The sequence below is a fragment of the Mustela lutreola genome, chromosome 6, assembly GCF_030435805.1.
Source record: "Mustela lutreola isolate mMusLut2 chromosome 6, mMusLut2.pri, whole genome shotgun sequence".
Lineage (NCBI taxonomy): Eukaryota > Metazoa > Chordata > Mammalia > Carnivora > Mustelidae > Mustela > Mustela lutreola.
The window spans coordinates 45,772,940-45,799,499 of record NC_081295.1 but is presented as its reverse complement, the minus strand read 5'-3'; the positions used below and the strand labels follow the sequence as shown (position 1 = coordinate 45,799,499).

Here is a 26,560-nt window from a genome sequence, read left to right as displayed (position 1 = left end):
AAAGAATGTATTAGTAACAAGTAAAAAGCAAGATTAAAAAGAATCATGTTGATTAAAAAAAATAAAAATAAATAGAACTTCTAGAAATGAAAAATAAAGCTAGTGAAAACTACATAGCACAATTAGCCAAAGAGTTTAGACATAGCAGAAGAGCTCAGTGAACTGCAAGATTGAGCAGCAGAAATTATACAGAATGTGGCACAGAGAAACAAATGGGTAGAAAAACCGTCAGGAGACGTGGCAGATCTGACACTTGTATTCAGATTTCCAGTAGTGAGTGGTAGGGAGAAGGAGGATATTTAAAGGGATAATGGCTAAGAATTTTCCAGAAATTATGTCATAAATCCTCAAATTCAGCCAGTTCAGCAATTCCAAACAAGATAAATAAAAAGAAACCCATACATAGACTCTTTGTAGTAAAACTGCAGAACACTAAAGACAATGAGAAGATCTGGAAATAGCCACAAGAGACAGATGTTCTAACAAACCAGTGCCTGCTGAATCGACAGCTAATTCGTGTAACCTTTTTTAAAAAATTTAATTTAATTTAATTTATTTTCAGTGCTCGAGAATTCATTGTTTATGCATCACACCCAGTGCTCCATGCACTACATGCTCTCCTTAATACCCACCACCAGGCTCACCCCAACCCCCACCCGCCTCCCTTCCAGAATCCTCAGTTTGTCTCTCAGAGTCCACAGTTTCTCATAGTTTGTCTTCCTCTCTGATTTCCCCCAACTCACTTCTCTTCTCCATTTCCCAATGTCCAATGTGTTATTCCTTATGCTCCACAAATAAGTGAAACCATATGATAATTGACTCTCTCTGCTTGACAATTTCACTCAGTATAATCTCCTCCAGTTCCATTCGTATTGATACAATAGTTGAGTATTCATCCTTCTGATGGCAGTGTAATATTCCATTATATATATGAATCATATCTTCTTTATCCATTCATCCTTTGAAGGGCATCTTGGCTCTTTCCACAATTTGGCGACTGTGGCCATTGCTGTAATCTGTTAGCTGTTACCGTTTATTTATCAGAACAATGGTAGAAGCCAGAAAACAATAGAACAGTATCTTAAAAATGCTGAGAGAAAATAATTGGCAACTTAAAATCATTCAGTAACAATAAGGATGAAATACAGGTAGTTAATACAAGGCAGAAAAATAAAACAACCTGGAAACCAAAATCAGGAGGGTTTGAGGGGTCTGGGACACAGACTTTCTAATTAAATCCTAATCATAAAGAAGTGACACCTCCTCCTCCTCTTCCTGGCTCAGGGGAATGCAAGCACATTTCTTACCCAGAATGAGATATGGAGTCAGTATTATGTATTCATAAATTAAAAGTTTCCTTTTTAACACTTTCCCTGGCCCTGATATTGATTACTGAGGCAGCAGAGGATCTACAGAAAGGGTACAAGTTTCATAGACACTAACATGGGTTCAGATCACATCTCTGCCACTCATAAGCTGTTACGTTCTTTGGTATCAGTGAGCAGATCTGAGGGTTTTCCTTAGGAATAAAATGGGGCTTAAGAACGAAATATCCTCCTGTCACTGTGAGAATTCAGGGAAGTCATGTTTGCTGAGCGCCTAGCGCAGGAGAAGCTGCTGACCCATACATGGTAGAGATAGTTAGCGGTTGCTGTCCTCCCTTTGCCCCTCCACTCCTGTAGGACTGAGGCTGCTTCCGTTTTCTATTCCTTCTTGTATTCCTACAATTATTACATACAAACTAGCATGGACTAGTGTGTTTCACCTGAAAGATGGTTCTGTTTCTGTGAAAACGAAAGTGTTATCATTCCTATTGCCATGACATGTAAGAGGATCTGTGTTATGCTTTAAAGCCTTTTTAGAGTATCTGTGTTTTGTTTTTTTTAAATTTATATTTATATTTTTATATATTTTATATATTTTTATTTATTTATATTTATATATTCTTTTTAAAAGTTTTTTAAATTTTTTATTTATTTTCAGCATAACAGTATTCATTGTTTTTGTACCACACCCAGTGCTCCATGCATTCTGTGCCCTCTCTAATACCCACCACCTGGTTCCCCCAACCTCCCACCCCCCACCACTCAAAACCCCTCAGATTGTTTTTCAGATTCCATAGTCTCTCATAGTTCACCTCCCCTTCCAATTTCCCCCAACTCCCTTCTCCTAACTCCCCATGTCCACCATGCTATTTGTTATGCTCCACAAATAAGTGAAACCATCTGATAATTGACTTTCTCTGCTTGGCTTATTTCACTCAGCATAATCTGTGTTTTGCTAGGGTGAGGCCAGTAGTGGGTAGTGATGAGACAACTTGAAAAGCATTAGGGAACAAAAACAAGAATTTCACAAATCAGAAAGGTGTTGACTGCAAGTAAGGGATTGGGTTTATTAAATAGTTGAGACATAAGATCTAACAAGATGCAGTTTGAACTCCAGGCTAGCCCTCAGAAGTAGAGCATATGAAAAGGGACAGAGTAACTAAAGAGGAAGATCTAAATGTGTCAGAAATAAGGAATATTCATGATAATTAAGGTGAACTACCATTTTAATGTAAGTACCACTTGTGCCCTTGGGCAGGGATTGATCCTCAAACTCAGCTGGCCTTATTGATAGAAACTACTAGAATGGTATACTGTGTGGTGACTAACCTAATAGTAAAAAAAAAAAAAAAGCATTTCCATTAAAAGAAAATTACTAGAATGGGCTAACTGTAGTTGTCCAAACTGGGGGGTTCTGAGTTTGCAGGGAGGCTCTGTTAGTAATTGCGCTGGGATGACAGGGGATATACTAGAACATGTGACGGGGGTAAACCAGAACATGTGTTCAGTCCACGGTTAGAACTTCTAGATGAGATGGAAACAGAGGATAAAAACAGATGAAGTAGGAATAAAGACTGAAACCAGAGATGAGGTGCGAACAGTAGGTGAAAAGAAACTATTGCCAGCGTGAGGATTTGTGGGGGGGGGTGCAGGGGCTATACCAAAGAGGAATTTTATTCATCGCCTTCTTTCAATACAAGATCCCTGTCACCCTCTTTTAGGTAGGTGGCGTGCCAGACCCCAAACCAAGGGAATCCAAAATCCAGGCATTTTATGGGCATCCCTACAGTTGGCCAATTCTGGAAGGGTAATTTTCAGTTTATCTGGTGGTTTCTAGTGTGGCAGTGGCAAAATGTGTGGGTGTCTAGGAAGAAAACAGGAGCTTAACTGTGTAGAATATAAAACACAATAATGGTGGGGCGCTTGGGTGGCTCAGTCAGTTAAATGTCTGCCTTCAGCTCAGGTCATGATCCCAGGCTGCTGGGATCGAGTTCTGCTTTGGGTTCCCTTCTGCTCCCTCTGCTTCTGCCTCTCTCTCTCATGAATAAATAAATAAAATCTTAAAAAAACAGAAACAAAAACCAAAAAACCCCAAAACATAATACTAGTGAATCCTTATCAAGTAAAGAATCAGTGCTTTTTAAAATAATCCTTTGTTTAAAAAGTATTATGGTTTGTATTGTGCTTTAGAAAGATATTAATAATGAATAAAAGGAGAAATTTTGCTTAAAAAGGTAAGGCTTCGGTTCTTGATTACTTAGTTATGTGGAACACTTCATTCTCTGGCAAAGATGAAAAATGTTCTTGCTTTTTACCCTTATTTTAGTCCTTTGCTGCCATTATTATAGGCACATACCACCTATGGCTATCAAGTGCTAGAATATGCCTCCTTCAGATATAGATGCATTAAAAGTGTAAATATTGCATTTCAAGGCTTAAAATTCGTTGGAAAAACGAATGTAAAATGTCTCATAAATTTTACAGTGATTACATGTTGAAATGATAGTATTCTATGTTCTGGATATATTGTGTTAAGTAAAAATATTTTATTAAAATTAACCTGCCCCTTTTTATATTGTTAATGTGGTTATTTGAAGAATCAAAATTATGCTTGTGGCTTGCATTATATTTCTTTTGGGCAGCAATGTTTTAGACCGTAAGTATACTTTAAAAAATTTTAATGGAAGTCATATTTTAAAAGTACTCATATTTTCCAGTGTTACAAATGTTTCTTCCTAATTTCTCACTGCTTTATCATGGTTTCTAATACTTTATGTTTTTCATTTTTACACCTGCTCACTCAAGCAGTTACTTACAATAAAGCACTTGGTACCAAAGATCAGTAGACTACTACCGGTGAAAGAGGAGTAAGAAACTGTTCTAACACCTTCACTTTGAAAATGAAGATACTGTATGTTAATTAATTTGGAATTTTCCCTCTCCCACTTGCTGCCCTTTTTTTTAACTAACTGGGATTTCAATAAAAGCTTGAAACAAAAAAATTTTTTTAATTTAAATAAAAATAAAAGTGAAGATACTGAGGTTTGTATGTATATGTACCTTACTTAAAGACTATAGTTATCAACTGGAGAATTCTGCCATTTGAAGAACACATGGATTCTTCTTTCTGTAAGGCAGAGAATCACCTCGTTAAAGTTATCCAGTTTTGCACATTTATATTTATATTTATACTTATATTTATATATGCCAAAATCCACAAGGGAGTAATGTCTGAAGACATTCTGGTGGTCACAACTAAAGTAGGTGCTACTTGCCTTCCAGTGGGAAGAGGAAAGGACAAGTGATGTCCCTGAATACCCAATAGTGCACAGGATAGACCCCCACAGCGGAGATTACCAGCCCAAAATTATCCAATCCCAAATCCGGAGGGTTTCTGAAATAAAAGAAAATGAGGTTTGTAGCTCCATGACAAATGTAAAACATTCAGGTATAAAGCCTCAGCCTTTATCTTCCTAGAATGCTTTTCTTCAGGGCCTTGTGACAAATGCCTGCATGTTTTCAAAACATAGCTAAAATATTACCTCCTCGATGGAGTCCTTTCAGATTCCTTCCAAGTAGAGATACCCTCCTCTATGCTTCTATACCTAACCTACATACCTCTTTTAAAGCATTATCATATTGTATGTATTCAAAAGAACGTATCATTTTATTTTTAATTCTGTTTATTTAATTTATTTGAATAAATAATACATTCACATGATTCAATTATGAGTAGTGGCGTTGTCATACCTGTCTCCCATCTACTTGTTTCCCCTCCCATACACACCCAAAGGTAACCACATCACTACTTTCATTATGAATTGTTCCAAATTTTGGGGTAATTTTAGTAATTCAGTAAGCAGACAGAATATATTTATATTTTCCTAACTTTTTATCAAAATGATTTTATATTATACCAACAGCTCTTGGTACCAAAGATCAGTAGATTAAGATGATGATCAACAAATATTTATTAAAGAATGAGCATACTGGTAAAAGAATTTTTCTTTCTTATCATGGAGGGGTCCTCCATGCCTCCACCCAGCAGAGGTAAACTAGACTGGGGTCACAATTAAAAATTCTCATCCACCCTCTTACCAAAAAATAGTTGAGTTCAGTCTATAAGTTGCAGTGTTAGTTTTCAAAATGACTGTGATCTCTCCAGAAAGCAGAGATTCTTACCAGAGTAATGCAATTTAACCAACATTGTGAAAAAATACAATTTTTTTTGTCATGGAACCAATCAAATGATGGAATTAATTATCTAGGCAGAATATCAGAGTTCTTGTCAGTCTTATGTGACTAAGATGATTCAGATGTAAATATGCTTAATAATACAAAATAGTCTCTTATTTCTGTGTCTCAGTTTATTAAAAGAGTTGCAAAGACTAGTAGAGTTTTTAAACATGATTTAGATTATTTAAGTAGAAGATTTCTTCCTACTGGTACTTTTTCTTTGTATTAAAAAAAAAAAGACTCAGGAAAAAATTACCTATTTAGTAGGATCCAGAAAGTTCTGACAGGTCCAATCAATTCACATCAGGCAGAAAGTAAGTCATATGAGATAAATGTACATTTTCCCCTAGAAACAAATTATCTGGGGCCATTTTTCAAAATCTGTGACCCTCTTAGATTAAAAACAAACTGTTTTACTTGATTAATGAGATTCCTCAAACTGCCAACTATGTGGTGCACAGAAAATAGATTTAATTTACTTATATCTGTGAGTTTGTTGTTTGTTCTAAGATAAAACAATCACAAATGCAGTGGGTAAGACAGATGAAACCCACTGATAAAAGTAAGTGATCAAGCAGTGACATCAGGGATCCCTTGCGAACTGTAATGACTAGCTTTTTACTTGGCACTTGATAAACAAAGCTCGTTTTGAGGTATAATTTAAATGATTTTTGTCTTTTGTCTTTCTAGGAGGTATTAAGTATTAACACTAGCAATAGCATAGTAAGAAATATGATGCTGAGTTTCAGAAGACAAAGTCCAACCTCGTCTTTGTTGCTGAAGAGCTGTGGGTTTCATTCAAGTCCTTGACCTCTGGTTTTCAGTCTTAAATGAGGGGATCAGATGGTAATTTGCTGTATGCTGTTAAGGATCCCTTTCAGCTATGAAATTATTTCAGTAAAATAAGGAAAATAATAACTATTTATCTGGCCTCCTGAATCATGAGTATTTTATGGTAGTTGGGTGAAGTGGAAGTAATTACAAGATCTCTGGTTGATTGAAAATCAAAACATAAAAAAATCTAAAAGCTTTCATTTAAGTAGTTGAGTTTCTTTTTCCATAAACAAGTTCACTTTAACAATTGATATGTCATTTTCTATTTGAATATTTTGTTGGCTTGTCTTCTTTTTTTTTTAAACTCTGTTAACTTGTTGAGGATTTTGTTTTGACCATATGGTGTGGTATCTGTGGTGATCAAAATACAATGTAGGTTTGTGAGTTGGCTGCCATCCTGAAAGAAAATACCTGTTAAATTTTCCTGGGTTGTAACACTAATTGTAGTGCATTGTATATACAGTGCAAGTCTTATATTTTTATTATTTTGCCATTTAAATTTGGAGTAACAATAATCATTTTTAAGTACTGTCCTAGATAAGAAAGATAATTAAGGTGTCTTTTTTTGGGTTGTTAACATGTATGTCTTATTTATAAAGTATAATGTAATAAGTTCTGGATAATTTTGACTACTTTAGAGAATGATAACCTGGGGAAAACTTGGGTTTTTATCTGTTTTCTGAAGAAATTAACCAAAGTATTAGAAAACAAATGTTCAAAGAAGTAGAAAAAAGCTCAGTTAAGTGGGAGGTAAACACCTGAAGAAGAAGTGGCCTGATAATTTTCAGAGAGGAATTTTCCTTATTTCTAACATAGGTCAACTGTTTATTAGTCTTGTTTTTCTCTTTAGACCTTAAAAGAAAACCCTTCAAAAGCAGGGCTGTTATCTTCAAATATAATATTAACTGATATTCTCTTTGATGTTATACTATTCTTACCTGGCTTTTTCCCCTAAATCACTATACAGACTATCATGAAGAAAAGAAAGTCTTAAATGGTAAGTCATATAAAAAAAAAAAATGGATCACATTCACATGGGTTTATTCACATACAAAATTGTTTTACACAATTATTTGGGGGTAGTATTTAGATTTTTTTTTTTTTATACAAAATATGTCTTTACTTGCCTAAGTTAGGGGATTTGGCAGAACATTTTTGATCCCATTTTCCAGCCATTACTCTTACAGTAAGTTGTCCCTCCTGTAATATCCCCGAATATGTGTTCATCTGCCCGCATCTTGAATATTTGTAGTGATGAGGAGTTCTACCTACAGAAGCAATATTGAGCAAGTCACATCCCTCTGGCATGGAGCTCAACACTGATGTTTGTATCCAGATCCTGAGTAGCCTATTAAACTACTTTACCAGGCTCAGCAGCTCTGGCTTATTCAACCATTCCCTTTGACTCAGAATTACAACTACCTTTGTTCACCATGCATCGCCCCCACCCCCACCCTCCAAGGAAGCCAAAATAAATATGGTGTAGTGGTCAGTATTGACTCCTAGGAAATGCCTGGCACTACTCTGATTGCACTATTTTATAGATTTTTTTCCTCCATATTTATAAAAAAAAAGTTATAGAAATACAGCTACAAACTAGATTACTGAATTACCTTTTCTTTTTTAACTTGAGAAAACAAGTGTGTATTGTAGACTGACATATTGCCCTTTGTGATGTAATACCAGAAGCTTTTTGTCTCATAGTGTAACACTGGCTGCATTCAGTGAAGGGCACATCTTGAGTTTCATCTGATGATTGACTCTTTAGTGATACTAGGCATCCAAGCTTCACTTAAAGACTCATCACTTAAAGACTGATGATGGACTGGGCATTTCCATTCCCACCACATATGGCTTCCAGAACCTTTACTTTCCTATTGCCCTCCCCTGGATGCACTGCATTTAACTTAGACATTAGTTCAAGGTGGTCTTGAGAATGGAATATTAACACTCCACATGTGATCTGGCCAGCTCAGCTACCTATTATGATCTGGGATTCTATAAGATTGTAATGTTTATATTTGTTAGTTGCTTCCCATATTTGGCTCATTTAAGTATGTGGTAAGTCTGTGTATTTGCAGATGTGATGTCTGCCTGCACTGTCATTATTCAAACAGCTGTTTTAAATCCTGGATGAGATAAACTGCTCCATGAGAGACCTGATCCCTTCAAATTAACGTCAGTCATAAAGCAGCACTTCTGGGGAGAAGAATGTTCATTTAGTTCACCTAACTATTTTGCTCCATCCCACAGTTGCCACAGATTTCTTCAACTTTTCTAGAAGAATATTATATATAAGATGTTTTGTTCTGCTTGGTAAATGTTGAAGTCAAGACACATTCCACATCCTGTGACATTATTCTGTTCTAAAGAGTTGTATTTGTATGACACCATATAGGTTTTGAGAAGGCGTGGAAGTTGGCTCCTTTCCTCTCTCATGAGATTGCAGGGCAGGTTTTTTTTACTAGTTTGAATTTGAGGAAGCAGAAATGGTTGTTTTTGTAAGGTCACAGTGCTGACACCTCAAATCCAGATTTCTTGGTCCTAATCAGGTCCTAATAAGATCAAAATTGACTAACAATCTATAAATCCTGCTGATGGCTTTTTCTTACACAAATTGTTAGATTGTGATACATTCGTATAAGGCCTCCAAAAGATAAATGACATTAATCTCTTAGTAAAATATCTTTCCAATTATTTTCAAATAATGTTATCTTTTCTTATTTTTTTGTCATTTTAGACCAAAATACATTTTAATTATTATAGTTCTTTTCTTATGCTTTCAGTTTCCTAGTAAAACATTCTTCTTTAGGGTTCACCACTAGTTAGTTCATAACTTTGGCTTTGTTATGTCAAATCTCTGAGACTTTCTTTGTTTACCTGAAAGTTGATTGTATCCTGGGAGTTACATAAGAAGAGATGGAAACTGCATAAGGCCTGAGCTCAGAACTGATGATCAGCTTCATCCCCCAAAATATGGCTGCTTGATATCCTGTGCTTGCACTTAAGTTGGATTTAAACAGAAGTTTCTTGGCCCGAAAGAATCCTGGAAACCTCTAAACTAAACCTCTCAACTAGCCTGTCTGAAAGGTGCCTCCCCTCTCTGACCTTATCTAATTACTGTGACTTCTAATGTGGGAATTCTAAGACTCACCAGAGACTAAACATAGTATTTGTTTTCCTGCTGAGTTTGAGGGATAGAAATTTAACTGATAGAGTGATTTTCTTTCTTTCTTTCTTTCTTTCTCTCTCTCTCTTTCTTTCTTTCTTTTTAAAGATTTTATCCATTTATTCGACAGAGAGAGATCACAAGTAGGCAGAGAGGCAGGCAGAGAGAGAGAGAGAGGAGGAAGCAGGCTCCCCACCAAGGAGAGAGCCCGATGCAGGGCTTGATCCCAGCATCCTGGGATCATGACTTGAGTTGAAGGCAGAGGCTTTAACCCTCTGAGCCACCCAGGCGCCCCGATACAGTGATTTTCAAAAGTGTTTTAGCAGCAGTCCTCCTTTTTTCCAAACTGAACCTTGCAGGTAACAATGCACTCCAGTTGTGGGAGGGAAACATTAGTGCTTCCAGAATCTCCAGAGTTCTTGCATGTCTCAGAGTTTTCATTTGAAAATGGCAGTTTTAGTGGGCTTTTTAAAATGCTGTGTTGATGCATGCCCACAAGAAAGACTGGAATGGGAAAAGGACAATACCATATGTCATTGAGGTTGTAGAACATCTGGAACTCTCAAGACACTTCTGGTAAAAAATGTCATTTGGTACAACCACTTTAGAAAAGCTTTTAGCAGCATCTACTGAAGCTGAACATACACACACCTTAAAAACTTACCAGAAATGTAGATACACGTTTTTTAAGAATGTACATGTACATATATAAGAATGTTTATAACAGTGCTATTTGTGTCTAAGAGCCAAAAACTGGAAACATCTAAAATGTCCATCAGCAGGAGAATGTGTAAATTCTATATATTTATACAATTTAGTAATATTTAGTAATAAAATGGAATGAACTACTGTTGACTTCAACAGCATGGGTAAAATCTCAGAAACCTCAAGGTTTGACTTATTGCTCACTATCAATCATTCTTATTTAATGTAAGGTCTGTAATGCAGGACCAAAAAAAGCCAGATGAAAAGAGAAAATATTGTATGATTACATTTTTATAAAGGTCAAATATAGGCAGAAACTAATGATGCTACTAGACGTCAGAATAATGGGTGCTTGGAGGAGGGCTGGTGATTGGAAGGAGGCAGAGAATGGCACTTACTTCAAGGGTATGTGTTACTTTATGAAAATTCATTACGTAGTACATCTGTGATTTGTGTCCTTTTATGATGTTTTAATACCTTTACTAAAAACAAAAAAGATAAATGCTTTCTAGATGAACTGTGGCTGTTTTGTTTTTCTTTGTGAAGGCATGCTTCCCAAGAGCCAAGTGTCAGATGCACTTGTCAAAGAAGGCCCTAGTTCTCCAAGGTATGCATTCTTGTTATGCTTTTTTAAAGCTAAATCAGTTCTACACCAAAACATACACGTTAAAAAAAAAAATAAACAGCTCTGACTTTGAGTTATTGCCTACTATATTAATCATGCTTCTTTGACATAAGAGCGTAGTGTCCCATTTATCAGGCATTGTTGGAGAATGAGCTGTTTCCTGTTAATGTGAATTTTTAGTATAACTGAAGTTTGATCCAATTTAAAGACTGCGGTGTTTAAATCTTTATATTTAAAAAACTTTAAACTTAAAAATATTTTTTAACTTTAACAAACTATTCAAAAAAATTTTTTCTGATTATAAAGTCTACATTCATGGTAGAAAACTTGAAAAATATGGAGAAATACAAAAAAGTAGGTGATAAAATTAGTCATATTCTATCTAGATATATACTTAATATTTGGTTTATTCTACCCACTTAGATTCATTTAACCCCTATTTCTGTATTACTCTATTTTGATAATACTGGCATTGCAATGTGTTCTATGAGCAATTTCCTATGTCATTAAATGTTCTGCGAAAGCATTTTTTGTCTGCCTGCTATCAAATGACCATACCATTATTTACTCAATTACTATATTTTGTTTTTAAAATGCACTGCACAGCAACAGTCTTAGTAAATTATTTGATCCATATGTGTTTTTGTTAATGTTAACATTGCGGATGCCTTCAGGGTTCTAAACATTCTTTGCCATTTTTTTTCTCTTTCTGTTTTTCTCTCTACTGTCAGTCTATAACAGCAGCATCCTGCTATATTTGTTAAATCTATTAAAGTATTTCATATACAGTTTTAATGTAAGGGCATAAGGATATCTCTAGGGTTTACCGGTGGGTGTCCTTATATATGTAAGAAGTACAAAAACAGTATCAGTTTGATGAACCACTGTTATAAAACAGAAGACTTAGTTTTACCTTAAGTTTTATTGTTGAGCCATTAAAAGACCTTGATGAATTAATATCTTGAATAATAATATATTTGTGACAGGGAGGGAGTGAAGGTAATAAGTATGTAGATTTTTTTCATGCTTCTTAAGAAAATATGTTATTACTCTGATAAAAGATTTTAGTGGTACTTGTAACCTTTCTAAAAAGTATCTTGTCAAGGATATTATTTGTTTTAATCCAAGTTGGAATATGTGTTAGTATAGGTATTTTAAATTCAGAAGTAGTTACCACTTATATAAGGGTAAGACACCCCCCCCCGTTATTTAGAAAAATGTTTACCTAGAGAAATATATTTCTTACAGCAGATTTTAAGCCATATATTTAAAATCATATATTTATGTTAAGTCATATTGTGTATTTTTAAGCCATATATATTTTTAAGTCATATATTTAATGATTTAATATTTTAGTACATGATTGTCAATGTAATTATTCATTCTTTTACTATTTCACAGCTATGACTGGTTCCAGACAGACTCTTTAGTCACCATTGTTATATATACTAAACAGAAGGTAAACTTTAAAATCAGAAAAAAAGTAAATGCTCAATAAATGTTAGCTATTTTCTAAGCACTCTTATATTAACTTTTTACTCATAGAAACTCCATGAGGTAGATTAAATAATTTACCCAAAGTCACACAGTAAGTGATGGTAGGTCTAGCATTTTGAACCCAGGCAGGCTGGCTCCAGAGTATACACTCTTTTAACAACCATGCTGTAGCCTCTTTAAAATGCTAGACTAGGGGGCGCCTGGGTGGCTCAGTGGGTTAAGCCGCTGCCTTCGGCTCAGGTCATGATCTCAGGGTCCTGGGGTCGAGTCCCGCGTCGGGCTCTCTGCTCAGCAGGGAGCCTGCTTCCCCTCTCTCTCTCTCTGTCTGCCTCTCCGTCTACTTGTGATTTCTCTCTATCAAATAAATAAAATCTTTAAAAAAAAAAAATGCTAGACTAGGAAGTATATTACACACTGTGTGTGTGTGTGTGTGTGTGTTTTAAGCATGGATAACAAAAGTGAGAATTGCAGTTAACTTTATTGTAAGAACTAACTTCCTGCACATGAATTGGGATTTGAGAATATAGTAGAGACTGTATTACTGTGGTTTAGTAATACTAAGCCACTAATGGGATTCAAATGCCCCCTTGAAACTAAAATTAAGGACACAATTGGTTTACTAAGTACTTATCAAACTCCTACTTTATTTGCAATACTATTTAAGAATTCAGGGATCTAATGATGAGCCAGATATGTAGATACTTGGCTTTCATGGGACTTATTAGTCTGTCTGGGAAATCAGATAAGTACACAGACAACATATAACATCTCCAAATAGATCCTTCAGCAATTGGCAAGGTTCTCACACTTGAACCATGTAAATTTAAAGACAAGTTCTGGCAGCTAGGAATTTCTGAGACTGCATGTTACTTCTGTAATAGCAGAATCACATATGAGCTGTTGAATTGTGGAGTGACCAGGCTCTGTTTTCTGCCTGATACAGCCTGGAAGGCTAGAGACACCACTTGAACCCCTTCCACTCCCTCTTGTTATTGTCTTCTCCTCCTCACGCAGTCCAAAATCAAGAGGGCACAGCCTAGGGAGGTTGGGGTCTACTTCTTTTGGTAGTATCAGTGAGGCACAGGGGATGAATGACTGAGGGAAGGTGGAAGATTTCTATGTGGAATAATGTGTTCATGTATGGTATAAAAGATAGGTACCAAAATAGCTTGGAAAAGGCTATGCAGAAATTAGAGCTATCTAAAAATTTTTTAGTGAATTTTTTAAGCTGAAGTCAGAGGTTGTGTAATTTGCCCAGCATCACATAATAGTAGAAAGATTAAAATCAACATGTATCTTGATTGCTGGTCCGATTCTAATTTTTTCCAAATTATTTATTCAATAAATATTTATCGAGCACCTACTAGGTACTAAGCACTATTCTAGACAGTCCCATACATTTAGAGCTTAGAGATGAGTGGATGACGTAGATATTAAGGAGAGACAAATTTATAATTAAAATTGCACTGTGTGTTTTGAAGGAGAACTGTGTTGTATGAGAAAAAAACAGGTGTAACCTTTACTCATCTTGTGGATCCTATAAAGAAGGGCCATATGAACATCTGTGGATTATCTTAAAAGTTTAATTTAAAAATTTGGGAAAAATTTTACTTTATAATCTTTCTCTTTTTGCTTTCTGTTTAAGGATATTAATTTAGACTCAATAATAGTTGATCATCAGGATAATTCCTTTAGAGCAGAAACAGTTATCAAGGATTATTCATATATTTTACATGTTGGTAAGTACTTTATATTAATGGAAACAACTCCAGTTTCCTTTAAGTTTGGCAATGACTCAGTCTGCAGTCTAGAGAGCTATAATATTTTATCTGATATTGTCAATTGGTTTGTCATTTCTGATCAATTTCTACTCTGTTTTTTCTTTATATTAAAGATAGGGCTAGGAAATGGCAGCATGACCTCATTTTTCCCAAGTTTAAATAATTGGATGCAATCCAATTTTTTTTTTTTTTTTGCCCTAGCTTTGTTAAGTGTCTTTTACTTGACACCTACAGACAGATCTCTGGAGGCCCGTCATGAGCTTCTACCGAGCAGCCATCACCAAGTGCTAGTTCTATGGGCCTGTTTTTTGCCTGCTCTGTCATGGGAAGTCAGAGGCTGCAGTAGAGATTGTTAAGATTGTACTGTATTCCTCAGCCTCCTGTTCCTTCATGACCAGAGATAAACCACACAGTCACTTCTGTCTGCTTTGAGAAATTAAGAGATCAGAAGAAACAAACTAGGACTAAAATCTGGAATCAAAAGTACCAGATTCTTAATCTACTTTTCACCCAAATGACTTTAGGATTTTACCCTTTTCTACTCTAATGAAGGTGATGTTATTCTAGTTAGAAGGTAGAAATGAAGCACATAGAAACTATGATAACAAGAAAATTATGAGTGAAGCAGGTGTTCTTATATCATTTACTTTGCAAAACAGAGACTGATTGCCCAGACATCAGCTGACTGAGGATTCTGTTCACTGCTTTACTATATTAATGATGTTCCTTTTGTCTTGAATTTGATCAGAGTTGATAAATGTTTTTTTCTTTCCTATTTTCTCCATTTAGTAGATTAATCAAACTGGAACGTTGAACTTTTCTTGTAGAAATAATAACTCATCCTATTTTTTTCTTAGCGTAAGATCTAACATGTAGGGAGGCATGCCTGGGTGGCTCCAACGATAAAGTGTCAGACTTTGGCTCAGGTCATGATCTCGGGGTCCTGGGATCGAGCCTTGCATCTGGCTCTCCACTCTTTAGGGGAGTTGGCTTCTCACTCTCCTGCTGCCGTTCCCCCCACCTATGCCCTCTCTCTCTCATAAATAAATAAAAAATCTTAAAAGAAAATAAAAGATCTAATATATATTGGGAGAGTCACTGAGAGATACTCAGATGTCTAGAAAAGTACACATTACTTGTTAGCACTGCTTGATTTTTCTTTAAGTAAAACCTCTGCACCACCATCTACTATGTTTCAAAGGCTTTATGGCTAATTTTGTTCCCACTACAGCTAACAATATGTAACGCACAATACAAAAGAAAAAAAAATTCCACAGTCAAAAAATATGAGATTTGGATGCCAATATTGGGTCGGAAGGACTAAAATAATGCGGAACTGTAAGTTCCAGATAACCATATTAACATAGTGAAGTTTAGAGCAGGTGTCTATAAAAATATTTCTTTCATTTCTCTCCCCCTTCTGGAATGCAATTTCCATAAGGCAGTGGTTTTTCTCTTTCATTAACTGTTGTATCGATAATGCCTAGAAGATAACATACACTCAATAGTTTTCTTTCAATAACTGAATACATAGTCAGCCTTAGAGAACAATAAGAAAAAACAGCCAGACCCAAGCCTGGCCTGTACACACATCTACTTGCGAACACACTAGAGCATGCACACTGCAGGGGCTGCGTCCCTACCTGCCTGCTCACTTCTTGGTTTGTAGGTTTGTCAGGCTGGGACCGTCTTTGGACTAGAGTGGCTTCTCACTTATGGGCAATTGGGTATTTGCTTTTTAATAAGGAGAGAAATTGAAAACTGTATGTCTTTATATTCAGATAGTTGGACATTTTGGTTGTATACAGTTTCTTTCTCCTGGCTGTCAGAATATGTTTTATTTATCTGGAGAGATTTGAAATAGTACATAGTGCATATATGAACTGTTTAGATGATCTTACATGGTGTTCATAGATCGTATGAATTGAAGTTGGATTTTAACTAAAACTATTTTTCTTTCCTAGGGCTAAGTCATGAAGTTGAGGAAGATATTTCTGGTAAGCTACCAAAAAATAATTATGTGTATATATACATGAACATATATACATACCTACACAGGAAGAGAGAGAGAGAGAAAGAGAAAAATCAGCCTTTGTCTTTTTTTTCATATGTGTATTTTCATATTACAAAACAAAGATGTAACATTTTCTATAGAAACAAATACATTAATTTTTTTATAAATATGTTCTCTTGCTGGTTTCAGGTTTTTTCTGTTTGTTTTTTTTTTTTTCTTTCTCCTTGTTCCTTTCATCTTTTTACCCTTCCTTTTTCTCTCCTTGGAAGAAAATTCTTCTCTTCTTTCCATTCTCCTTATCTCTGCCCTCCTCCTGACATGCAATATGTAGAAATATACTAGACCATCCAAATTTTTCTTAGGTGTATAGATATAAATGTGTAATATTGACAGAGCATATTAAATTATAATATTGCTAAATATAAAAGTACAGTGTGGATTTCACAAAGCTGTTTAACAGCAGAAGATTCACAGAATGGTGGTTTCTTGATTGTTTTTTCTTTTGGTCTTTTGTTTTTAGCTCTAGTGACATGTAATTGACGAAATTGTAATATATTTAATTGCATGATGGTTTGATATATGTATGCATTGTAAAAAGATTCCCACAATCGAGTTAACGCATCTTTCACCTCACGTATTTACTTTTTTGAATACTGTCTTAGCAAATTGGAATTGTAATATTATCAACTGTAGTTACCACGGTTATACATTAGATCCTCAGACCTTATTCATGTCTCAACTGGAAGTTTTTACCCTTTTGTCATCCTCTCACGATCCCTTACCGCGCCCCGCCCCCCCAGCCAACCATTCTTCTCTGTTTTTCACTTATATTATTTTTCACTTATATTTCACTATATAGATATATAGAGATAGTACACACATATATGTGTAAATATATATACTTAAATATATATATATATCTGTGTGTATATATGTAATTTCTTGTTTCAAAGTACTGTCAGAATACCTTATACTGGTTCTGTGCTTTCTCTTTCCTATATGTGGTAGCAAGCTCTGTAAATTGTATAAAGACAGGATCATGTTTCTGTATTTGTTAAGCTTCAAATCAGTGCTCATTGAAATGAATGTATTTGACTGATCTGTCTTAAAAAGTATTATTAAGTTGCTGTTGAATTATGTGTTTACCTTGAGGAAGAACAGATTGTTTTCTGTTTTCAGTCAGTCTGAAGACAGACTGAAATACACTTTAGGGCCTTAAAAGCATGTTCAATTCATAAAATTTAACCAGTATATAAAAGTCTGTATTTTATTATTATATTATATCCATATATTCTGAACTCAGTCAAAAATTAAAAGATACCCTAAAAGACCTTTAATTCTTTAAGATTCATATGTACCTCATAATTATTCATGAAGCTTTTTCTTTTGTTTATTCAGTTCAGAATTGATCTACTGAATTTACTCATAAGAACTTCTCAGATCCCAATTAAGAAATGGAAGAGTATAAATTAAATTTGCTTTTATAGGTCCACTCAGTGATTAATTTGTATATGTCAGCCCACTCCTTTTTTTTTCGCTTCTGAAGCTATGTGTTAAGTACTTGCCATGGACATATTTGGGCTTCTGTGAAAACTAGCAGTACCTATTAGTTTGGATCTTGATAAATTAGTTTGAAAAAAGTTAATTTGATTCATATAATAAAATAAGTTAAATTTAATATCATTTAAGGGATAAACAGTTTTGACAAATATGTATATGAAGTCTTATCTTACTAATGATCCCTGTTATTCATATCAGATCAGAACATTTGTATTGTTTGAGGAAGACTGATTTTAAAGTAATGTGTTATATTTAGTTTCAGTGAATACAAATGAAATTTATCTTCTTTTTAGTGCGAGTTGTTGAGAATGTGGGAAAAATAGAGATTGTCCTAAAGAAAAAAGAGACTACTTCTTGGAAACGTCTTGGTCACTCCCTTGAGAATCATAATTCACTTATTCCAAGGAAAGATACAGGTATGCTGTGCTATTATTTTGAGTCCTGTATTGATGAAATTGTGTCAGTAGTGCAATTGTACCAGAGTTTGGAAGGCTATTTTGGGAGGAGCTGAAGGGCCCTTGTATCTCCCTGTAAGAAGTTATAAAAGGACGTGGTATCAGTTTTCCTCCTTTTTTCAAATTGAGATATGATTGACATATAATATTATACTAGTTTCTGGTATATAACATAGTGATTTGATATTTATAGACTTGGTGAAATGATCATCACAGTAAGTCTAGTTAACATCTGTCACTGTACAGTCACAAAAACTTTTTTTTTCTTGTAATGAGCTCTTTTAAGATCTACTTTCTTAGCAACTTTCAAATATTCATTACTGTATTATTAACTGTAATCACTAATGCAGTATGTTATATTGCCATGATTTGTTTATTTTATATTTGGAAGTTTGTACCTTTTAACCCTCTTCACGTATTTTGCCCACCCCACCACCTCCACCTCTGACAACCACCAGTCTATTTTCTGTATCTATGAGTTTGGGTTTGTTTGTTTTGTTTTGTTTTGTTTTTCAGTTCCATATGTAAGTGAGATCATACAGTATTTGTCTATGTCTGACTTGTTTCACTTAGCATAGTATCCTCAAGATCCATCCATGTCACAAGTGGCAGGCCTTTATTCTTTTTTATTTTATTATTATTTTTTAAAGATTTTATTTATTTATTTGACAGGCAGAGATTAGAAGTAGGCAGAGAGGCAGGCAGAGAGAGAGAGGAGGAAGCAGTCTCCCCGCTGAGCAGAGAGCCCGACGCAGGGCTCGATCCCAGGACTCCGGGACCATGACCCAAGCCGAAGGCAGAGGCTTTAACCCAGTGAGCCACCCAGGCGCCCCTATTCTTTTTTAAAATAGCTAAATAGTATACCATCATATCTCTCTATAGATACATACATTCCATATCTTTACCCATTCATTTATCAGTGGATGCTTAGGTTGCTTCCATATTACCACTGTAAATAATGTGGCAATGAAGATGGTGGTACACATACATTTCCAAATTAGTGTCTTCATTTTCTTCAGATAAAAACCCAGAAGTGGAATACTGAATCATATTGTACTTCTATTTTTGATTTTCTGAGAAACCCCCATGCTGTTTCCCATAGAGGCTGCACCAATTTACATTCCCTCCAGCAGTGCATAACGATACCCTTTTCCCCGCATCTTTGCCAACATGTGTGATTTCTTGTCCTTTTGATAATAGCCATTCTCACAGGTGTGGGGTGATAGCTCATTGTGGTTTCGATTTACATTTCCCTGGTGGTTTAGCGATGTTGAGCACCTTTTCATATACTTGTTAGCCATTTGTACATCCTCTTTGGAAAAAATATATCTTCAGGTCCTTTGAATTTTGTTTTTAGATTTTTAATTTATTTTTTAATCAGATTGTGTTTTTGTTGTTGAGTTGTATGAGCTTTTTATGATTTGCAAATATTTTCTCCCATTCAGTAGGTTTCCTTTTCATTTTGGTGGTTTTCTTTTTTTAAAAATTTTTTTATTATATTCAGTTTCGTTAACATATATTGTATTACTAGTTTCAGGGGTAGCATTTAGTGATTCATTGTTGCATATAACATCCAGTGCTCATTACATCAAGTGCCCTCCTTAGTGCCCACTTACCGCATTCCCCACCCACCTCCCCTCCAGCAGCCCTCAGTTTGTTTCCTATAGTTAAGAGTCTCTTACAGTTTGCCTCCCTCTCTATTTTCATCTTATTTTATTTTCCTTCCCTTTCCCTATGTTCATTTCTTTAGTTTCTTAAATAAATAATACATATGAGTGAAATCATATAGTATTTATCTTTCTCAGACTATCTTGTTTAGCGTAATGTCCTGTAGTTCCATCCACATCATTGCAATTGGGTGGCTTTCATTCTTTTTAATGGCTGAGTAATACTCCATCACACACACACACACACACACAAACACACACACACACACACACACACTGTCTTCATCCATTCATCTATTGATGGATATCTGGGCTCTTTCTATATTTTGGCTATTGTAAACCTTGCTGCTATAAACAATAGGTGCATGTGCCCCTTCTAATCTCCTTTGGATAAGTACCCAATAGTGCAATTGCTGGGTCAAAGCTCTATTTTTAACTTCTTGAGGATCCTCCATACTGTTTTCCAGAGTGGTTGTACCAGTTCACATTCCCACCAATAATGTAAGAGGGTTCCCCTTTCTCCACATCCTTGCCAACATCTCACTTTTTAATTTTAACCATTGTGGTTTTGATTTGTATTTCCTGGATACCAACTGATGTTGAATATTTTTTCCTGTGTCTGTTGGTCATTGTATGTCTTCTTTGGAAAAATGTCTGTTCATGTCTTCTACCCATTTCTTGACTGATTATTTGTTTTTTGGTATTGAGTTTGTTGAAAATATTGTTGATGGTTTTCTTTTCCACGTAGAAGCTTTTGTAGTTTGATGTAGTGTCCTACTTTATTTTTGCTTTTGTTGCCTTTGATTTTGATGTCAGGTCCAAAAAATCATTGCTAGGATCAATGTCAAGGAGCTTACCATCTGTTTTCTTCTAGGAGTGAGTGGTTTCAGGTCTTTATATTCATGTCTTTAATCTACTTTAATTTTTGTGTATGGTATAAGATAATAGGCTATTTTTATTATTTTGCCTGTAGTATCCTATTTTCCTAGCACCATTTATTTGAAGGGACTGTCCTTTCCCCATTATATATATTTTTACCTCTTTTGTCATAAGTTAATTGATATATCTATCAAATCAGTTGAGATATCTATATATAGATATATACACCTATATTGTATATGCATACTGATACATCTATACATATATATATATTAATATGGGTTTATTTCTGGGCTCTTTATTCTGTTCTATTGATCTATATGTCTGTTTTTATGGCTACTATCCTGTTTTGCTTACTATAGCTTTGTGGTATAGTTTGAAAATGGAGTGTGGTACCTCCAGCTTTGTTCTCTCTCAGGATTGCTTTGGCTACTTGAGGATTTTGTGATTCCATACAGATTTTAGAATTAATTGTTCTAGTTCTGTGAAACATGCTATTGGTATTTTGGTAGTGATTACACTGAATCTATAGATTCTTTTGTGTAGTGTGACATTTCTTTAAAACAAAATTCATGGATTCCTACAATTCATAAGCATAGTATTTCTTTCCATTTATTTATGTCATCGTCAATTTTTTCCATCTATACCTTACAGTTTTCAGAGTGCAGGCTTTTCACCTCCTTGGTTAGATTTATTCCTTTTTGATATAATTGTAAATGAGATTGTTTTCTCAATTTTTCTTTCCAATAGTTCATTATTAGTTTTTAGAAATGCAAATTTTGGAGGGCGCCTGGGTGGCTCAGTGGGTTAAGCCTCTGCGTTTGGCTCAGGTCATGATCTCAGGGTCCTGGGATCGAGCCCCACATCAGGCTCTCTGCTCTGCAGGGAGCCTGCTTCCTCCTCTCTCTCTCTCTCTCTCTCTCTTTCTGCCTGTCTCTGCCTGCTTGTGATCCTGTCAAATAAATAAATAAAATCTTAAAAAAAAAAAAAAAAGAAATGCAGATTTTTGATTGCATTTTGTATCCTGCTACTTCATTTATTATTTCTTTTTTTTTTAAAGATTTTATTTATTTATTTGATAGATCACAAGTAGGCAGAGAGGCAGGCAGAGAGAGAGAGGAAAGCAGGCTTCCCACTGAGCAGAGAGCTCGATGCGGTCCTCGATCCCAGGACCCTGAGGTCATGACCTGAGCCGAAGGTAGAGACTTTAACCCACTGAGCAACACAGGCGCCCCTGATTTATTATTTCTAACAGCTTTTTGGTGGAGTCTTCAGGGGTTTTTTCTATGTAATTTTATGTCATCTGCAAATATACTGATAGTTTTATTTCTTCCTTTCTAATTTGATGCTTTTTATTTCTTTCTCTTGCCTACTTATTGTGACTGGGACTTTCAGTATTATGTTGAATGAAAGTGGTGAGAGGGGCATCCTTGTCTTGTTCCTCATCAGCTTTTTACCATTGAGGATGATGTTAGCTGTGGACTTGTCATTTATGATCTTTATTACATTGAGGTGTGTTCCCTCTCTACCCACTTTGTTAAAAGTTTCCATCATAAATAGGTGTTGAGTTTTGTCAAATGCTTTTTTGGCATCTATTGAGATGATTATATGATTTCTATTAATTAATTCACATTCATTTATTTGTGGATGTGGAACCATTCTTGTGTCCCTAGTATAAATCTTTCTTGATTATTGTGTATGATCCCTTTAATGTATTGTTGAGTCCAGTTTGTTGATATTTTGTTGAAGATTTTTACATTTATGTTAGTCAAAGTATTAGCCTATAACTTTACTTTGTTTGGTAGAATTCACTAGCGAAGAAATCTGGTTCTGGACTTTTGTTTGTTGTGAGGTTTTTACTCACTAATTTCAATTCTTTCTAGTAATTGGTTCATTGAGATTTTCTATTTTTCCATGATTTGGGCGTGAAAGATTGTATGTTTCTAGGAATTTATTTACTTCCTCTAGGTTGTTTAATTTGTTGGTGTATAATTGTTCATAGAACTCTTTCAAGATCCTTTATATTTTTGTGGTACCATTTATAACATCTTTTCTTTTGTTTCTGATTTTGTTTGTTTGGGCCCTATTTTTTTTTCTTGGTGAGTCTAGCTAAAGGTTAGTCAATTATATTTACCTAATTGGGGTACCAGCTCTTAGTCTTTTTAGTCTGTGTTTCATTTATTTCCACTCTGATCTTTAATATTTTCTTCCTTCTACTAATTTAGTGCTTCATTTGTTCTTTTTCTGGTTACTTGAAATGTGAAGCTAGTTTGTTTATTTGAGATTTTTTTTGTTTATTGAGGTAGGGTTTAGCACTGTGAACTTCCTCTTAGAACTGCTTTTGCTGCATCCCATAAATTTTGATATGTTGTATTTCCTTCTCATTTGTCTCAAAGTTTTTTTGGTTTCTCTGTTGATCCATTGGTTGTTCAGTGCACTGTTTAATCTCCACCCATTTGTGAATTTTTCACTTTTCTTGTAATTGATTTCTAGTTTCACACCATTATAGCAGGAAAAGATGTTTGATATGATTTTAATCTTCTTAAATATATTAAACTTATTTTATGACCTAACATTTGATCTATCCTGGAGAATGTTCCATGTGTACTTGAGAAGAATGTGTATTCTGTTACTTACTTTTGGTTAGAATATTCTGTTTATCTATCAAGTCAGTATGGTCTAATGTGTCATTTAAGGCCAATGTTTCCTTATTGATTTCCTATCTGGTATAGGAAAGTCCCTTACTTTATTGTATTGTATTGTCAGTTTCTCCCATTCGGTCTATTAATATTTGGTTGATATATTCAGGTACTGTAACTTCTGTTAGATACATAGGTGTTTACAAATGTTATTTCCTCTTGTTGGATTGACCCCTTTATCATTATATAATAATTCCTTCTTGTCTCTGATTATAGTCCTTGTTTTAAAATCTATTTTGTGTAATATGATATAGCCACCTCAGCTTTCTTTGGGTTTCCATTCTCATGAAACATCTTTTTTCATCCCTTTGCTTTCCATTTGTGTGTCTCCTTACATTTGAAGTGAGCCTCTTCTAGACAGTATATAGATGGATCCTGTTTTTTAATTCATTCAGCCATTCTATGTCTTTTGACTAGTAGACTTAGTCCATTTACATTTAAGGTAATTATTGATAGGTATATACTTTTTGCCATCTTTTTAATTGTTTTCTGGCTGTTTTGTAGTTTTCTGTTCCGTTCTTCTTCTCTTGCTCTCTTCCTTTAAGAGTTGATGACTTTCTTTAGTGTTACACTTCAGATTTTTTTTGTTACCTTTCATATATGCACTGTGGGTTTTTGCTTTATGATTAGCATGAGGCATACATATAAAAATCTGTATTTGTAATGGTCTGCTTTAGGTTGATAGCAACTTAAGTTTGAATGCATTCAATAGCTCTACATTTTTACTCTTTCCCCACACCCACATTTTATGTTTTTGATGTTACATTTAATAAGAACCTTTTCTTATGTAAACTTTAAGTAATTATTACAATTAGTTGTTCTTATCACATTTGTCATTAACCTTCATACTAGCTTTATAAGTGATTAATCCACCACCTTTACTATATATTTACCTTTATCAATGAAATTATACTTTCATATATTTTCTTGTTACTAATTAGTGCTCTTTCTTTTCAGCTTAATGAAGTACCTCTAACATTTCTTATAAGCCTAGTTTAGTGGTGATGAACTCCTTTAGCTTTCACTTGTTTGGAAAACTCTTTTTTTAATAGAGATTAAATTTTAGTCTCTACTACCTAATATTTAGGCATTACAAAGTTATTAGATAGTGATACCTAAATGGGGAAGCCAACTTGTGCTTAGACTATTGTTCAACCATTTACTCTTTCAGGTTCCTTTTTATAAAAGATGTGTAGCCAAGTTTAAGTTTATACCTTGTATACACATCTCATTTTTTTATATTAAGGAAGATATGTTTATTGTCTTTCTGCTTATCTAAACCATTGTCTCACTTTATTCCTAAAGGATGTAATTCATTTCCTTCTTCATTCATTTCCCTTTTTACTTTTTTTTTTTAGGTTTTTAATGTTAGTATAACATTTATAGATGGAGATTAATATTTTAAGTGTTCTACCTGATGAATTTTCGTATAGTAAATGGGCACTATATTTTCTTTTCGAAAATTGGCAGGGTTTGAGAACTTGTTCCAAGAATTTTGAAATTTCACAATTTGATATGCCTTAATGTGGGTCTGTTTTCGTTTCTCATGCTGGCTCTTTCTCCTTTGTGCTGTGTTTTCATTATGGAAACTTAGGACCTTCAGTTCTGAGAAATACTGATTTTCCTTCTCTTCATAGTCTGTTTTTCCTGTGTGGAAGTATTCTTACTTTAAACCTTTTAAACTTATAAATAGCTCATTTTTTGGTGTCTTATTTTCAATTTTGCCCTTTTGTTCTATTTTTTGAGTGATTTCTTTAGCTGTATCTTTCAGCTCTTCTACTGAGTTACTCATTTCTACTCCCCTATTTTTAACTTCTAAGAACTCTTGATTTCTGTTCTTTTGTTTTAGCATCCTTTTTTTTTTTTTTTCTCCTTAAGAGAGAAGGAGAGGTGTAGGCAGGGGCAGAGGGAGAGAAAGAATCTCAAGCAGGCACCATGCCCAGCACGAAGCCCGACACAGGTCTCCCATCTTAGAACCCCGAGATCATGACCTGAGGTGAAATCAAGTGTTAGACCCTTAACCAGCTGAACCACCCAGGTGCCCCTAGTATCCTATTCTTAATAGCCTCTCTTATATTTTTAATAATTACTGATAGAGCTTTTGAGTTTCCCTCTTCCCATGTAACCTTTGCCCCAAAGTTCATTTGTTTGTTTTAGTCTATCTTTCATGTTAGATGCTTTCTTTGAAGGTCGCTGATCCTTGATTAACTGATCATATTTCTGGGGGTGTCACTCTAACCAAAAGGTGCGCAGAAGCATTGTGAATGTTGGTATGACTTATTGACAGTTATATTAACTGTATGGGTGGATTGTTTTCTTGTTCCCAAGTTCAATGACTGTTTTGTCAGAGACTTGAGAATGGACAGTCTCCTACTTTGCACCTAGAATTTCAGAAGTCTTATGGGGAAAGAAGGCTAGGTATCTGTAAACTTAATTTTTTTTTGTTTGTTGTCTAGCATACTGTATTAGTTGGTAATACTGCCATAACAAAGTACCAGACTGAGTGGCCTGATAACAAAAATTTATTTCCTCAGTCCAGAGGCCAGAAGTCCAAGATCAAGGTGTTGGCAGAGTCTGTTCTTTCTGACGCTTCTGTCCTTGGCTTGTAGGTGGCCATCTTCACATGATCTTCCCTCTGTTGTGTCTGTTCCCCCATTGCCTCTTTTTACAAGGATATGAATCACACTGGATTAGGGATCACCACCTCTAATGACCTCATTTTCACTTAATTCACATTTCAAAAGAACCTGTCTCCAAGTAGTCTCATTGTGAGGTACGGGGGTTATATTTGCCAGATAGGAAAATTGAGGGGGACACAATTCAGCCTATAACATATATCAAACCCAGAGACCCTTTGTTTTACCCACTCTCGAGAATACACTTCTAATATTTTCCCAGAATAGGAGAAGTTTAGTCATGTGGCTATGCTAAATAGGGGAAGACTTGAGCAAAGGTGGAGGTGGGAGCAATCTAGATTTCTTAAATGCACTTTCACCCAAAAAGTGGTTTCAGCTCCAGCGTCACTCTGATTTCAGATATAATTGGTCCTGCCAATTTCTGAGCCTTCAGGGATTTTTTGTTACAAGTGAGTCAAATCTTCACTTTTTTTACTTC

At 34.9% G+C, this 26,560-nt stretch overlaps 1 protein-coding gene across 6 annotated transcripts in view; it reads left to right on the top strand.

Moving 5' to 3' along the window:
* LOC131833639 (cytochrome b5 reductase 4) overlaps positions 1-26,560 on the top strand; it is a 104,854-nt gene that overhangs the window by 37,054 nt on the left and 41,240 nt on the right. For 3 of the 6 annotated variants that reach the window (XM_059177167.1, XM_059177165.1, XM_059177169.1), the window contains exons 5-10: positions 7,363-7,392; positions 10,816-10,876; positions 12,296-12,353; positions 14,037-14,130; positions 16,137-16,169; positions 18,040-18,162. In XM_059177167.1, the coding sequence (XP_059033150.1) occupies positions 7,363-7,392; positions 10,816-10,876; positions 12,296-12,353; positions 14,037-14,130; positions 16,137-16,169; positions 18,040-18,162 (399 nt within the window). Of the gene's footprint in view, positions 1-7,362; positions 7,393-9,178; positions 9,486-10,815; positions 10,877-12,295; positions 12,354-14,036; positions 14,131-16,136; positions 16,170-18,039; positions 18,163-26,560 lie in introns of those variants that run through there. The other 3 variants (XM_059177170.1, XM_059177166.1, XM_059177168.1) reach the window with 3 other exon arrangements.